General features: G+C 38.6%; 1 protein-coding gene across 6 annotated transcripts in view; it reads left to right on the top strand.

The window, feature by feature from the left end:
• FYB1 (FYN binding protein 1) overlaps positions 1 to 13,030 on the top strand; it is a 193,421-nt gene extending 180,391 nt beyond the window's left edge. For 4 of the 6 annotated variants that reach the window (XM_064271472.1, XM_064271470.1, XM_064271462.1 and 1 more), the window contains one exon: positions 517 to 2,753. In XM_064271472.1, coding sequence (XP_064127542.1) covers positions 517 to 539 — 23 coding nt within the window. In that variant the 3' untranslated portion in view covers positions 540 to 2,753. Of the gene's footprint in view, positions 1 to 516; positions 2,754 to 5,956; positions 6,107 to 7,873 lie in introns of those variants that run through there. The other 2 variants (XR_010318406.1, XR_010318408.1) reach the window with 2 other exon arrangements.
• Positions 13,031 to 13,564: the final 534 nt, after the last annotated feature.

Genomic DNA, 13,564 nt, shown 5'->3' with positions numbered 1-13,564 from the left:
GAAATAAATCGAGATAAAGCATAGATGCTCACAGATACAGTTCATCGCTATCCCCTCTTTATACTGGGATGCTGAGTGTAGTTCCCGGGGAAGGAGCTTGGCGACACCAGTCTGGCTGCTGCTCGGGGGCGCGCTGCCTCTTTAAGGGATCGCTGCAAAACAAAAGCTGGACATTATTTTTGCCTTTCGTCTTTTTCCATAATAGTGAAAATCCTCTTCAGATTTCTCTCGGTTAATGAAAACAGGTACTAATGTAGGTCTTTCGTAAAAGTGAAGTGGCAGAAAGTGAACTTTCGAAAAGTGGGGTGTACCTGTATCATCTTCCACTTAACTAGTTCATCATAAAGTGAACGAGTTTTACTTCTTTTATAATGAAACCAGGAGAGTATGTAAGTACTCACCCACGTTTCCAACCTTGGAACACTTAGAGAGTATGTGATTTATGTAACTGTATTAAATATTAAATATGTTATAACCAAATATGTTATAACTCCCTTTAAATTTTTTTTCTTTTAGGTTGCATCTATGACAATGATTAGCACTCATATTTGATCATTCTACTATGTTCATTATGTGCCAAATGAAGTCTGAGTCTTGACTGGCATATTATTGGGTATCATAGAAAATGAATGCCCAAATCTACTTATTACCATTTGTTTTTAAATTCAAATTATAAAGTTTTGAAATTTTGGACCTGGAAAGTGATCTCTCTGCTTAATAAACATCTCAGAAGACTGCATTAATGAAATATAAGAGTTATTAAATAACCCATTTCTGCCTTGGCTACAATTATGAAGGTACTTCTTTTGGGCCATCAATTGATAATTTCCCAACCCTCCTTAAACCAAGAGGAAATCATCTGAGAAACAATGATTGTCCTGTCTAAAGAAATATATGGAAGAAATATAAGAAGAAAATTTTAAAACATTCCGCAAGAAGGAAAGCTATTATTTATACCTCTAATTACAGTAGTATCTGATTTCTCTATTATATGGATCATCAACCTTTAAAAAGGTAGAGCTGTCTTATCTCCTACTTAGAGTTTTTTAGTATTATTATTACAGTAGTAGCAAACCTTTTGTATAAAGTTTGTCCCTATTTGTTAATTTTGAATGTAAGTTAATTATTTGATAAAAATTTTGTACATTAAGTAGGTACATCTAACATAAAACTGTAGAATAGTCTAAAATAAGTTTTCTTTCAGCAGAATCATACGATAAAAATTTAATTCTGTACTCTGTTTAAAGTACTCTTGTAACTAGAGTAGATATGAATGAGGGCTACCCGAAAACTATGAAAAATGGAAGAATGGACCTTGAAATTAACTAGCCTTTTATGGTATGGAAACCCTGGTGTTGTAGTGGTTAAGTGCTACAGCTGTTAACCAAGAAGTCGGCAGTTTAAATCTGCCAGGAGCCCCTTGGAAACTTTATGGGGCAGTTCTACTCTGTCCTATAGGGTCACTATGAGTCAGAATTGACTCGACAGCAGTGGCTGGTTTTATGGTACATCATTACTATGAAGACTCTTAAAGGTTTGCTTTTTTTTTTTTTTCTTTGCAAATTACCTATACAGAAGTTTTGTTTTGTTTTTTAAACACTTTAATGGAAAGTTGGCCAACAGAGGGAGTACAAATTAATTAATAAATCCCAATGTTTAGATTATTGATGTTCCCTATGGATATACACTCATTCCCAAAGTAACCCAAAAACAAAACATGAATCATTTGGGTTTCAGATACTGAGAACACTAAATACCATGGTACAAAATGCAAAAAAAAAAAAAAAACCCTAATACCCAAGAAAATAACATGTTAGGTAAGTTTTTTTTACAACTTCCAAAATATAAAATGAGCAAATCCTACCACTGGCTTCACTACGAACAAACTATGTTGTGATATTGGGTAAATTATTTATCCTCTGTTTCTTCATCTGTAAATTACATGATTAGACTAAGTTTTTCCCAACTTTTTCTCTACCAATTACCTCAAATTTTTATAATTCCCCCTCCACCCCATGGGAACCCTGGTGGAATAGTGGTTAAGAGCTATGGCTGCTAACCAAAAGGTCAGCAGTTCAAATCTACTAGGCACTCCTTGGAAACCCTGTGGGGCAGTTCTACTCTGTCCTATAGGGTCACTGAGTTGGAATCAACTGGACGGTAATGATTTTTTTTTCTTTTTTTTTTTTTGATTCTCCACCCCATGTTTTGGAATCTTTTGTCTATTTTTTTTTTAAACATGTTGATTAAATAATGATTCATGCATTACCTATGTTTTAATATTGCAAAGGCCCACTGGCACTTCTGAAGAATTGCCCACTGAATTCAAATAATTGTAAAGGAACTCAAAGCCTTCATATGGATAAAGTGGGATTTCCATTAGGTGCTCTGAAATCTGAAAATAGCTCATCAGCTACAATTGCATAATTTATAGATTCTGGGGGTCTCAGGCCACCAGATAGAAATCACTGATTTCAAAGATCCCCTCCAATTACAAAACATTTTTGTCTACTTTTTGATAGAGCTGAGTATATGCCTATATGATTAATTTCTTTTAATCCCAGATAAAATTACATGATCAAAAGTGTTTATTGTTTGTTAAATGGCAGCAAACACACATAATATACTGGCAGTATATTTCCAGTACTTTTTTTTTTTGGTTGGGGAATAGCATAAATTCAATACCATGTCAGTTTTAGTAACTCCAAATTAAATCAAGAGAAAATTTTAGAGTTTAGGTTTATACCAATAAACAGACATACACATACCTATGAAAGATTTATGTAATAGATGATTGTCTTAACATAGAACATTTTTTAAATATCAATTTGAATACCCTAATATTATGGTTGTTATAGTTTTATGTATGGACATTGTCATGTGAGAAGAACTACAAATAAATAATACCTTCAGCTACTTTATTGAAAAAAAAAAATTTGAGGCCATCTGCCTTTCTCTTCCTTAGCTTGATCCCATGTCTACAAAAGTCTTTCTCTGCACCCATCCTTACTGCTTTTTGCTTTAGTCTCAGAGGATAGGGTACCTCCTGTTCAAGGCCAAACTTTCCATTGGTGCCCTAATATCTTTGGCACCTATTTTGTGATAGAATAGAAATTGAGATGACCAAATGCAGCTCCCTACAGCTTTCAATCTCGACCCATATCCAGACACTATCCCAGAGAATAAAGTGTCACTCTGCCAGTTCAAAGTCAGAACTGCTTGACCCAATTTCTTCCTGCCTCCTCTGAAGTCTTCCTTCGCAATTCCTTCATTCGTTCATTCAGTCACTCATTTTTATTCTCTCCTTCCCTCCCTCCATCTCTCTCCTCTCCCTCTGTCTTTGGTCTCTCTGCTCCTCCCTCTGCCTTTCTTTTGTTTTCTTGTGCTCCTTTATCTTTAACTTCTTCCATTGTGCAAATTCCTTCCTCTAGACTTACAAACATGCTAGAGATTCTCCTGTTTGATAAACAAGGCAAAGCTTTGCCTTGAACCCAGATACCTCTCTAACTACAGCCCATATTTATTTTCCATTTCTCACCCCATTGTCTTAAAATAGTAGGGTACAGGTGGAAGCCAAGAGAATTTGCCTTGCAGTCCTCCAACTATGGGGGTGCTTCATTGACCAAAGGCCACAGGCACTTCACTCTGAAATCCATCACCACGTTTGTGCCAAGACCACGTTTCCCGCAGGCTGCTTCCAGCCAGTGATTGGGCACTACAGATATACTAAGGCAGGCCTGTTCCTGGAAGATCAGAATCCCTGTAGTGGCCAACTTTGGTTTGAGGACTCCCCAACAGCCTTGCTGAACTTCCTTACTCCACATAGCACTTTGGGGAGCTTCCACCAAGCATCCCTCCCTCTCTTCTTCACTGGCATGAGATGTGCATTGTAGTCTGATGGCTCCCCTAGTTTTCTGTGGTTCACTCCCCATTTCATTTTGCACTTGGGTTTTCTGAATAAAATTCTTATGTTTCACTCTATCTGGATGTCTGCTTTCTAGATTTACTGAACACAGTACAGCTGAAGAGTTTGTAAAAATACACGTGTTCCTCCTCAGATCAATTGAACCAGAATCTCTGAGGAAGGAACTTTGGAATCCATTTTTAATTAGCTCTAAATATGAGTTTGATGCCCAGATTTGGAAACCTCTGGTCCCTACTCACCATTTGCCATATTCTCAAGTTATATTCACTCTTCAACTTACAAGTTGGTCTCTGCTATTAGTTTTAGGTCATCTCTGTGTATATCCCACAAGTACCTATAAGTCATGAGATTCAAAACCGAACTCATCCTCTTTGCCACTTAGATTCTATGTCAGCGACATCTTTCATCCAGTCACTCAAACTAGAAACCAGGGAGTTACTCTGCTCCTGCTCTATCACTCCCCATGTCGAATGAAACATTAAACAGAGCTCCCAGGAAGTAAGGGTCCTGTATTACCTGCACTTCTATTCCTATACTTTACATGGTTTTTGACACCTAAAAGCCTTTCATTATATTTTGATAATGAATGAATAAGTGGGTGATGAGTCTGCAAGGAATATGTTAATCCTGTGGACTGCCTCTGTAATTTTTTCTTAGTCTTTCAAATACCATAGGAGGTTAAGTAAATCAATGGCTGAAAAAATGCCTAATGGGTTTATCAACATGTGAATCATTTTTTTCTTTTTTTAAAGTTATTGTTGAGAATATGCACAGCAAAACATATGCCAATTCAATAATTTCTGAATGTACAATTCAGTGACACTGATTACATTCAACCATTCTTGCTCTCCTTTTTGAATTGTTCCTCCACCATTAACATAAACTCACTGCCCCCTGGGTTTCCTGTCTAACCTTTTCGAGTTGCGATTGTCAGTTTGATCCCAGGTAGTTTTTGAAAAGAGCACAATGCTTAAGGCAGACATTTTTTCCTAATTAAATTATTGTTTGGTTTAAAGAAGACTTCAGGAGATATTTTTGGTTTACGGTTTAAAGATCATACTGAGGCAATAGTTTCTGGATTCATCTAGCCTCGTTGACTCCAGAAAGCCTGGATTACACCAACACGTACAGCATTGGTGAATTTAGAAAGATTCATTGCAACAGTTGAGACAAAGCTGATTACAGTGGTGTCAAAGTTGGGTTCTCTGAAAGCAGATGTGAGCTTGAATTTGAAGTTAGGAAATAGAATCTGTGAAAGGAAGGGAAGAGGGATTGAGCAGAGGAAGAAGCTGAACTTCGAGACAGGCTTGACAAAGCTTCAGCAAATCAGATGGGGACCTCTGGAGTAAATGCTGCCCATCAGAGTGATCCCCCATCAGGCCAAATGCCCAGAATTTTTTTACCCCCACCCTGTTCATCATCGTATATGGGCCACCCTCAGAAGGGCATGACCTCATTCATAAGCAAGTTGATTCTGCAGCTGGGGCAGACACTGAAGGAGCAAACAGCTGAGGGCTGTTGGTGAACCCCAGTCCCCTCAGCTGGGCATCAAGTCCTTTCTTGAAGAGGGCCTGGGAAACCCATCTCCACAAATGGACTGAGGAGTGAATGGGGGGTTAGAAAATTAAGACAGATAACACGGACAGCTCTTTACAGGAATTTTACAGTAAAGATAAAGAACGTGATATCAATGATAGCCAGATGGGAAAGTAAAGAGAAAAAAGGTCGTTTTTATTTTGTTTATTTTCTAAGCCAGAAAAGACTTGAACTTATTCAAAAGCTGATATGAAGACTCCAGTAAAGAAGGAAAGATTTAAAAAACAAAATAGAGACAAGGGATAATTAAGGACTTAAGTTTTTTGAGAAGGCAGAAGTATGGACAGAATAGACTATTAATTACAATTTTTTTTTTTTCTAACAAAGTGGTATTACATCTAGGAAATGTATAGCATTGTTTTGGATACATTATAAGGGCTCAAATTTTACCTACTCTTATTACTAATTTTGAAATGTCATCCCTGGGTGATGCAGATGGTTAAGCGCTTGGCTGCACACTAAAAAGCTGGTGGTTTGAGTCCACTCAGAGGCACCTCAGAAGAAAGACCTGGTGATCTCCTTCCAAAAATCAGCCACTGAAAACCTTATGGAGCACATTTCTATTCTAACACACAGGAGATCCCTGTAAGTTGGAATCAACTCAATGACAACTTGTCGGTCCTGGGTAATTCCGAAACGCCTGCTGAGGCAACCTCTATCGCCACAATCATGTCACATATATAATGGTTTATTGTAGTGACTCTATGTACAGGTAGTCCCTGACTTACCATGGACTCTGTCCTAACGACTTCTCCATCATACATTGGTTCTGACATAATTTGAATACCTCATTTTTTTAATTTTTTTTTTTTTTTTTTAGTTTTCATTATTATTGCCTTTTATTATCAGTGCCTTTATAAATCCAACCTTTATTGTCTTTGGGAATTGGAAACACTGCATCTGAGAATGATAACATTGGCAAATTTTGTGTCGCAATGTTGCATGGAGTACATATTGCTAATGATAAGACATAAAAAAAAAAAAGTTGTTAAGCGTGGTTCATTGTAACTTGAATACACCATACATTGGAGACTGTGTATTATTCTGGCTCCTGCTTGAGATTACGAGCTAAATTATATAACCTTGAACAAGGTTATAAACTTTGCTGAGACTCAGATTCTTCGTTTATAAAATATAGAAGTATCTATTTCATAGCGTGTTTGTAAAAAATGATTAAAACAATGCAATTAAGCATTAGGACAGTGTCTGACACATACTAACCGTTATTATCCTCACTCTACTTGGAGGTTTGCTAACAAGTCAATGGAATTCCGTTGAGATGAGCATTATTTAAGTGATGGTAAGCCTGCTATGAGTTCCAAGTTATTTGTCCTCTGATATTTGGAAAGAATATGAAAACACTTGAGATAAAACCCAATAAACAAAATTAATATTAAATAAAAGTGATGTCTAGGCCAGTTGGTTCCTATAGCTGAGTATTAGGTTAGAATGTGGCACATCTCTTGGTTTGGCATTTCCAGCAAAAATACACTACAGGGAGGAGGTCATCCAGGCTTTCATAATACAAGCATCTATTTTCTAATTCAGTGACAGTTTTTATTCGGTTTTCTTGTAGAAAATATTAGGCTGTGTATACATTCTCCTCGAGTAGGCTAGAGCACAGTCACAACCTTCAGCTTTACCTGCAAACTTGGCAAGGTGATGGATGCTCAAGTGTTCTCTCATTTCTGGGGGTTCATCTTCAGGCAACAATTCCTCTATTACTATCTGCACAGCCTGTTGAGCTAAAAGAGTTTTCCAAATGACAAAAAGTATATTTAAGCACCAAATCTATTAATGGTACTCCTGTCTGAGTATGGACAATAGTTCAGTCAAAGTTCTTGATTGCAAGCAACAGCAATTAACTATTACCCTTGAGTTACTCCCTCATGAGTCAAAGTCTCTGGAGAGAGAACTCTATTGGCTGGGCTTAAGACAGGTACATGACCTTGGCTTTTCTGTGGTGGGGTGCAGGAGGGTCTTAACCCTTCTGCTCCCATAGTGAAACAAAGTTACCTGAAATTATCCTCTCAAATAAGATTGGGAAGATAATTTCCCAATACAAAAAAAAATCACATAGGGTTGCTACGAGTCAGAATTGACTCAATGGCAATGGGTTTGGTTTGGTTTGGTTTGGTTTCGTTTCGTTTGGTTTATCAGAAGAAGAAACTTGACTTCATGAGTTTAACAGACAATGTGCATTAAAGAAAAGGAAAAAAAAAAGACCAGGAAATATTGTGTTTATATATTATACATACAGTAATATTTCTCTTCTACCAAATAGAATATATATATATTCTCTTTCAGTTTTCTTAAAGAATTTTGTCCTCTTTCATTGCTTGTTTTTGATAGAGGCATTGGGAGAGAAACAGTTCTGTCCTATAAGAACCACCATAGTGCCAACATCATGATTAATGGCCAGTGATATTCAGGCTTTGTGTGGGGATCTATAGGCAATGCTGAGGACTGTGTCAAACTGTAGAAGATAAGCTCTGTCTACAGGGTGAGTTACTTGTTCTGTATATCTTCTGTTTGCCTCCCCCACAGAACCTCACTCCATCCTTCTCAATCCTGCTCTGTGCCCCTCAATACTCACCTTTTTGGACTGCATCAAGAAGCTCCCATGGCTTCTAGCTTCTGGTTTAATTTGGCCAATACAGAACACTAGCAGGAAATCAGAGGAATGAAGGGTGAAGTTGAGATACTTACTCCTCCAGCTTCCTCCCTGAGGGCTTGCCGTGGGCTGGCTGTGTTCTTCATCCAAAAGTCACAGCTCTGTCACACGGGCTTTTCCCCATTGTGCCCACTCTCTGAGTCCTAGTACTGCTCCCTTCCCTGGCTCCTTCAGGACTATAGCCACTCCCTGAGGTATCAGCTCCTGAGTTCCTGCATATTGTTCTTTCCCTTGTGGTTTCCCTACATATTGTCCACATATTTGTAAACAATCCCTTTATTAAACCTTCCCCAAATTGCTAAATTTGAATTGGCCATTTGTTTGCCACTTCAGCCCTGCTGATATATGATAACTCCAGTGGGTTGTGAGCCTATAGACAGATTCTCTATGTTTTCAAGAGAACCTGGATATCAAGGTTGATTTATTAAATCCTCACTTTTTAAAATATAAATTAAATTGTTCTTAAATGTACAATTTGGGCCAAACAAAATAAACCTGTGTGCCAGATTTGGCCCATGCTGTCAGTCTACAAACTCTGTCATTTATGAAGAGAAATAAACCAGAATAGGCACTAGCCATGTTGTAGCTATCCAACTCTGCCAATATCTGGGGACCTTTTCAAATGGGTAAATGATGGACAAAATTTATTCAGTGTCTATAAGAGCCAGCCACCATCCATCTATCAGTTTGTCATACTGTGGTGCCTTGTGTGTTGCTTTGATGTTGGAAACTATGCCACCAGTATTTCAAATGCCAGCAGGATCACGTATAGTAGACAGATTTCGATAGATCTTCCAGATGTAAGATTGAGAAGAAAGGCCTGGCGATATACTTCCGAAAATTAGCCAATGAAAACTCTATGGATTACAGCAGAATATCGTCTAACATAGTGCTGGAAGATGAGCCCCCTATGTTGAAAGGCACTCAGAATATGCAATACCAACAATCACGAAGATGGCACTGAACCAGGCAACATGTCATTCTGTTGCACATGGGGCCGCCATGAGTCAGAGCCAGCTCAATGATAACTAACTTTGAGAGCTAGATTCTATCTCAGTTTTACTATTGAGACATTTAATAGGAATACGGTAATGAAAAATTAATGATCCTAGGAGGAGCCAACATGGCACCATAAACAGAAGCACCATGCTATCCCTCCACAGCAAAGACCCAAAAAACTAAGTAAAACAGAGATAAATGAAGTCCTGGAACCCTAAGTGTCAAATGAAGGGTTAAAGAACTCAACCAAGCACCGAATGGAATAGGAAACTGACAGAGAACAGAGAGAGAGGAGCGATACAGAGGTCCCATATCAGCTAATGCAGTGAGGATTCACCATTTTGGAGCCTTTAATCACCAAGATCAGCAGACAGGGAGTATGGGAAGGCAGCTTCACAGAGCTCCATGCAGGAAACAGAACACCTGGAAACCAGTGATACATGCTTTCCCATTCCCCACCATTCTTCCCTCTGCTCAGCCTCTGCCACTTCCCAGTGGGCCACAATTGCTTGGCCAGGGAGATGCTGGCTCCTTGCCTCTTGGATTCACCCTGCCCACAATGGCTGGTTCCTTCAGTGCCATTTTTTGGTTGCCATTGTTGCTTTTTTTGGCTTCATTTTGTTTCTTCTCTCTCTCCCACCTCTGTCCTTGCCTTTCTCTTGAACACCTGGCTCCGTGTGCCATATTCACTACTTATTGACAGGCTGTAAATCACCGCTCAGCTGGAGAACCACTTCCCTGGTCCACACCACCATGTCAATGAGCTCCCTGGGGGGATTTTTTTGTTTGTTTTATTTTTTCCTTTTTTGTATTTCTTGATTTCTATTTCTTGTCTCTATCTTCCTTCTTTTCTGTCTCCTGAATACCTAGCTCTGTGTACCATCTCTGCTCCTTCTAGATGGGCTGTGCAGTGCTGCTCAGCTTGGGAGCCATTTCTCTGGTCTGCACCACCACGCCAGTGGTCTCCCTTGAGGATTTTTTTTCCTTCTTTCCTGTCTTGGTTTCTTGTCTCTCTCTACCGTCCTTCCCTTCTTTTCTCCTGAACACCTGGTGTCATGTGCCATCTCTGGTCCTTCTAGATAAGCTGTGCAGTGCCACTCAGTTGAGGAACAACTTTCCTGGTCCCTGCCACCACACCAGTGTGCTTCCTGGGGGCATTTTTTTCTCTTCTCTTCTTGTTTTCTTGTCTCTCTCCACCTTCCTTCTTTTCTGTCTCCTGAATACCTGGTGCTATGTGCCATCTCTGCTCCTTCTTGACAGGCTGTGCAGTGCCACTGGCCTAGGGACCCATTTCCAGTGGGCTGCCTTGGGGTATTTTCTGTCTTTCTTTTTTTCTTGGCTTCCTGTCTCTCTCTATTTTCCTTCCTTTCCTTCTTCCCCACCACCTGGCATCTTTTCTTTTTCCCAGTTTCTGTCCCTCTTTACATTCCTTCCATTCCTTTCTCCAACCACTTGGCCACATGTGCCTTTCTCTTTTTTTTAATCTAGTATCTTATCTCTCTCCCTTCCTTCCTTTCCTTACTCTTGCCCACCTAGCTGTGTGTGCCATGTCTGTCCCTTCTTGATGGGCTGTGTCTCACCACCCAACTAGAAAGCCACTGGCACACAGTTTACCAGGGTCTGTTCCACTCCAACAGCATGCTCCCTCAGCAATTTTTCTTTTTTATTTGGCCCCTGACTCTCTCTCCCCTTTCTCTTCTTCCCCACACCAACTTACCTCCACACATCACAACCTCTCCTCTTCCTCCTGCCTATCTGCACTGTGCACAGAACATCACACTCCCGAGCAGCACAGGTACAGTTGACCGGAACCTGCCATGCACTGACCCACAGTTTGTGTCCCAGTACGTGCCACAAAAGACCCATCCCAGCCCCTTCTGCTCCATTGGACCTCCCCTGCTGCACCATAGCTGAGCAACTGGCCCTGCCCATTGGACAAGGTGATGAGAAGTATCATGCCCATGGACAAGCAACTGGCAAAGAATGCCCAGCCTGCCTGTTCAGACATAACCAATTAAAACAAAAAAGGAAGATGAAACAAACAAAAAAAAATCAATAAATGAAGAAAATAATTACTGAATCTCCTGAAGGCAGCAGACAACATCAAAACACATTAAAAAAAAAAAAAAAAAAAGAACAGGATGGTTCCAGTAGATGTCCAAAGTAAAACACCAGATGACCTCCCAGTAGAAGAAAAGGCATTGGAACTACCTAAATCTCTAATATTCAGGAATATCCAAGAATTGAAGGAAAAAACAGGCAAAATGAGAAAAAAATTGGTAAAATCAGGGAAAAAAACAGACAATGGAAGAATTCAGGGAAATAATATAGGAACAAAATGTCAAAATAAATTCACAGCTAGAAATCATACAAAAACAGCAATTAGAAACCCAAAAGGTAAACAACAAGATTTCAGAAATGGACAGTGCCATATAAGGTTTGAGGAGGAGGTTTGAAACAATGGGACACAGGATCAGTGAAATTGAAGACAAATCCTCAGATACTACTTTTTTTTTGAGGAAAAATCAGAGAAAAGAATGAAGAAAAATGAAGAAACCCTGAGAACGACGTGGGATACAATCAAAGGCAAAAATTTCCAAGTGATGGGAGTTTCAGAACAGGGGTAGAAAATGACAAACACAAAGAGGATCATTGAAGAATTCCTGACAGAAAACTTCCCTAAAATCATGAAAGATGAAAAGCTGACCATCCAAGAAGCTCAACAACCCCACATAGGAGAGACCACAAAAGACAATCGCTAACGCATGTCATAATCACACTCACTAAAGCCAAAGAAAGAATCCTGAGAGCAGCTTGAGAAAAACAAAAAGTCACATGGAGAGGGGAAACTATAAGACTAAACTCTGATTACTTGGCAGAAGCCATGCAGGCAAGAAGGCAAAGGGATGACATATATAAAATCTTGAAAGAAAAAAATTGCCAGCCAAGAATAATATGTCCTGCAAAACTCTCGCTCAAATATGATGTGAAATTACCATTTTCCAGATAAACAAAAATTAAGGGAATATGTAAAAACCAAACCAAACTGACAAGAATTATTAAGGGAGTCCTTCAGTTAGAGAACCCACAATATCTGATGACAGCCTGAATCTAAGATGCGAGATTGCATTAGCCAGATGCCAACTAAGTAATGAACTCTCAAGGATTAATCAAAACTAAAATATTTACTTCAGGGAACCAGAGAGGTTCATCTGTAAATGACAATGTCAGAACAATAAAACAGGGAATAAACTATATGCATATACAACTTTCAAATGGAGAGGAAGTCAAGGCGATACCAAGTAATAGAAGACTGGTTCAAACTCAGGAAGATATGGGTAAATTTCAAGGTAACCACAAAGAAAGTTAACAAACATACTCATCAGAATAAAGAAAAACAAAGTCTTAGTAAACACAAAATCTACAAAAACAAAAGAAATGAAAAAAAATCCACACACAAAAAAAAGGAATTCAGCACAGGAGCGTAAAAGGAACAAAGAAAACATCAGCACCAAAAAAAAAAAAAAAAAGAGCACTACAAAGTGACAGCAACAAACTCAAACCTATTGGTAATTCCACTGAACATAAATGGCCTGAATGCACCCATAAAGACAGAGAGTGACAGAATGGATGAGAAAAACAGGATTCATCAATATACTGTCTACAAGAGACACACCTTAGAAGAAAGACATAAATTTATTAAAAATCAAAAGATGGAAACATATATATATATATCAAACAAATAGCCACCCAAAAAGAGCAGTAGTGGCAATACTAATCTTAGATAAAATAGACTTTGATACACAATCCACCATAAAAGAAAAAAAAAAAAAGAATTATATAATGATTAAAGGGACAATCCATCATGAAACATAACTATAATAAATATCTATGCACCCAATGACAGGGCTTCAAAATACATAAAACAAACTCTAACAGCACCAAAAAAGAGAAATTGACAGTTGCACAATAATAGTAGGAGACTTCAACACACCACTCTTGGTAAAGGACAGAATATCTAGACAGAAACTCAACAAAGATGCAGAAGATCTAAAGGCCACAATCAGCCAACTTGACCTCATAGACACATATAAAAGACTCCACCCAACAGCTGCAAAGTACACATTCTTTTCCAACACACATGAATGTTCTCCAGAATAGACCACATATTAGGCAAAGCAACCCTCAACAAAATATAAAATATTGAGATAATACAATGCCATCAAAGTAGAAATTAACAACAGGAAGAGCAAGGAAAAAAAAAATCAAATATGAGGAAACTGAATAACGCCCTGCTTAAAAGCCACTGGGTAATAGAAGAAATCAAAGATGGAATCAAAAAATTCCTAGAATCAAACAAGAATGAAAAC

This window comes from Loxodonta africana, chromosome 2 (genome assembly GCF_030014295.1).
Source record: "Loxodonta africana isolate mLoxAfr1 chromosome 2, mLoxAfr1.hap2, whole genome shotgun sequence".
NCBI lineage: Eukaryota > Metazoa > Chordata > Mammalia > Proboscidea > Elephantidae > Loxodonta > Loxodonta africana.
The sequence above is the reverse complement of the archived record's forward strand: the minus strand, read 5'-3'. Positions and strand labels throughout refer to the sequence as shown.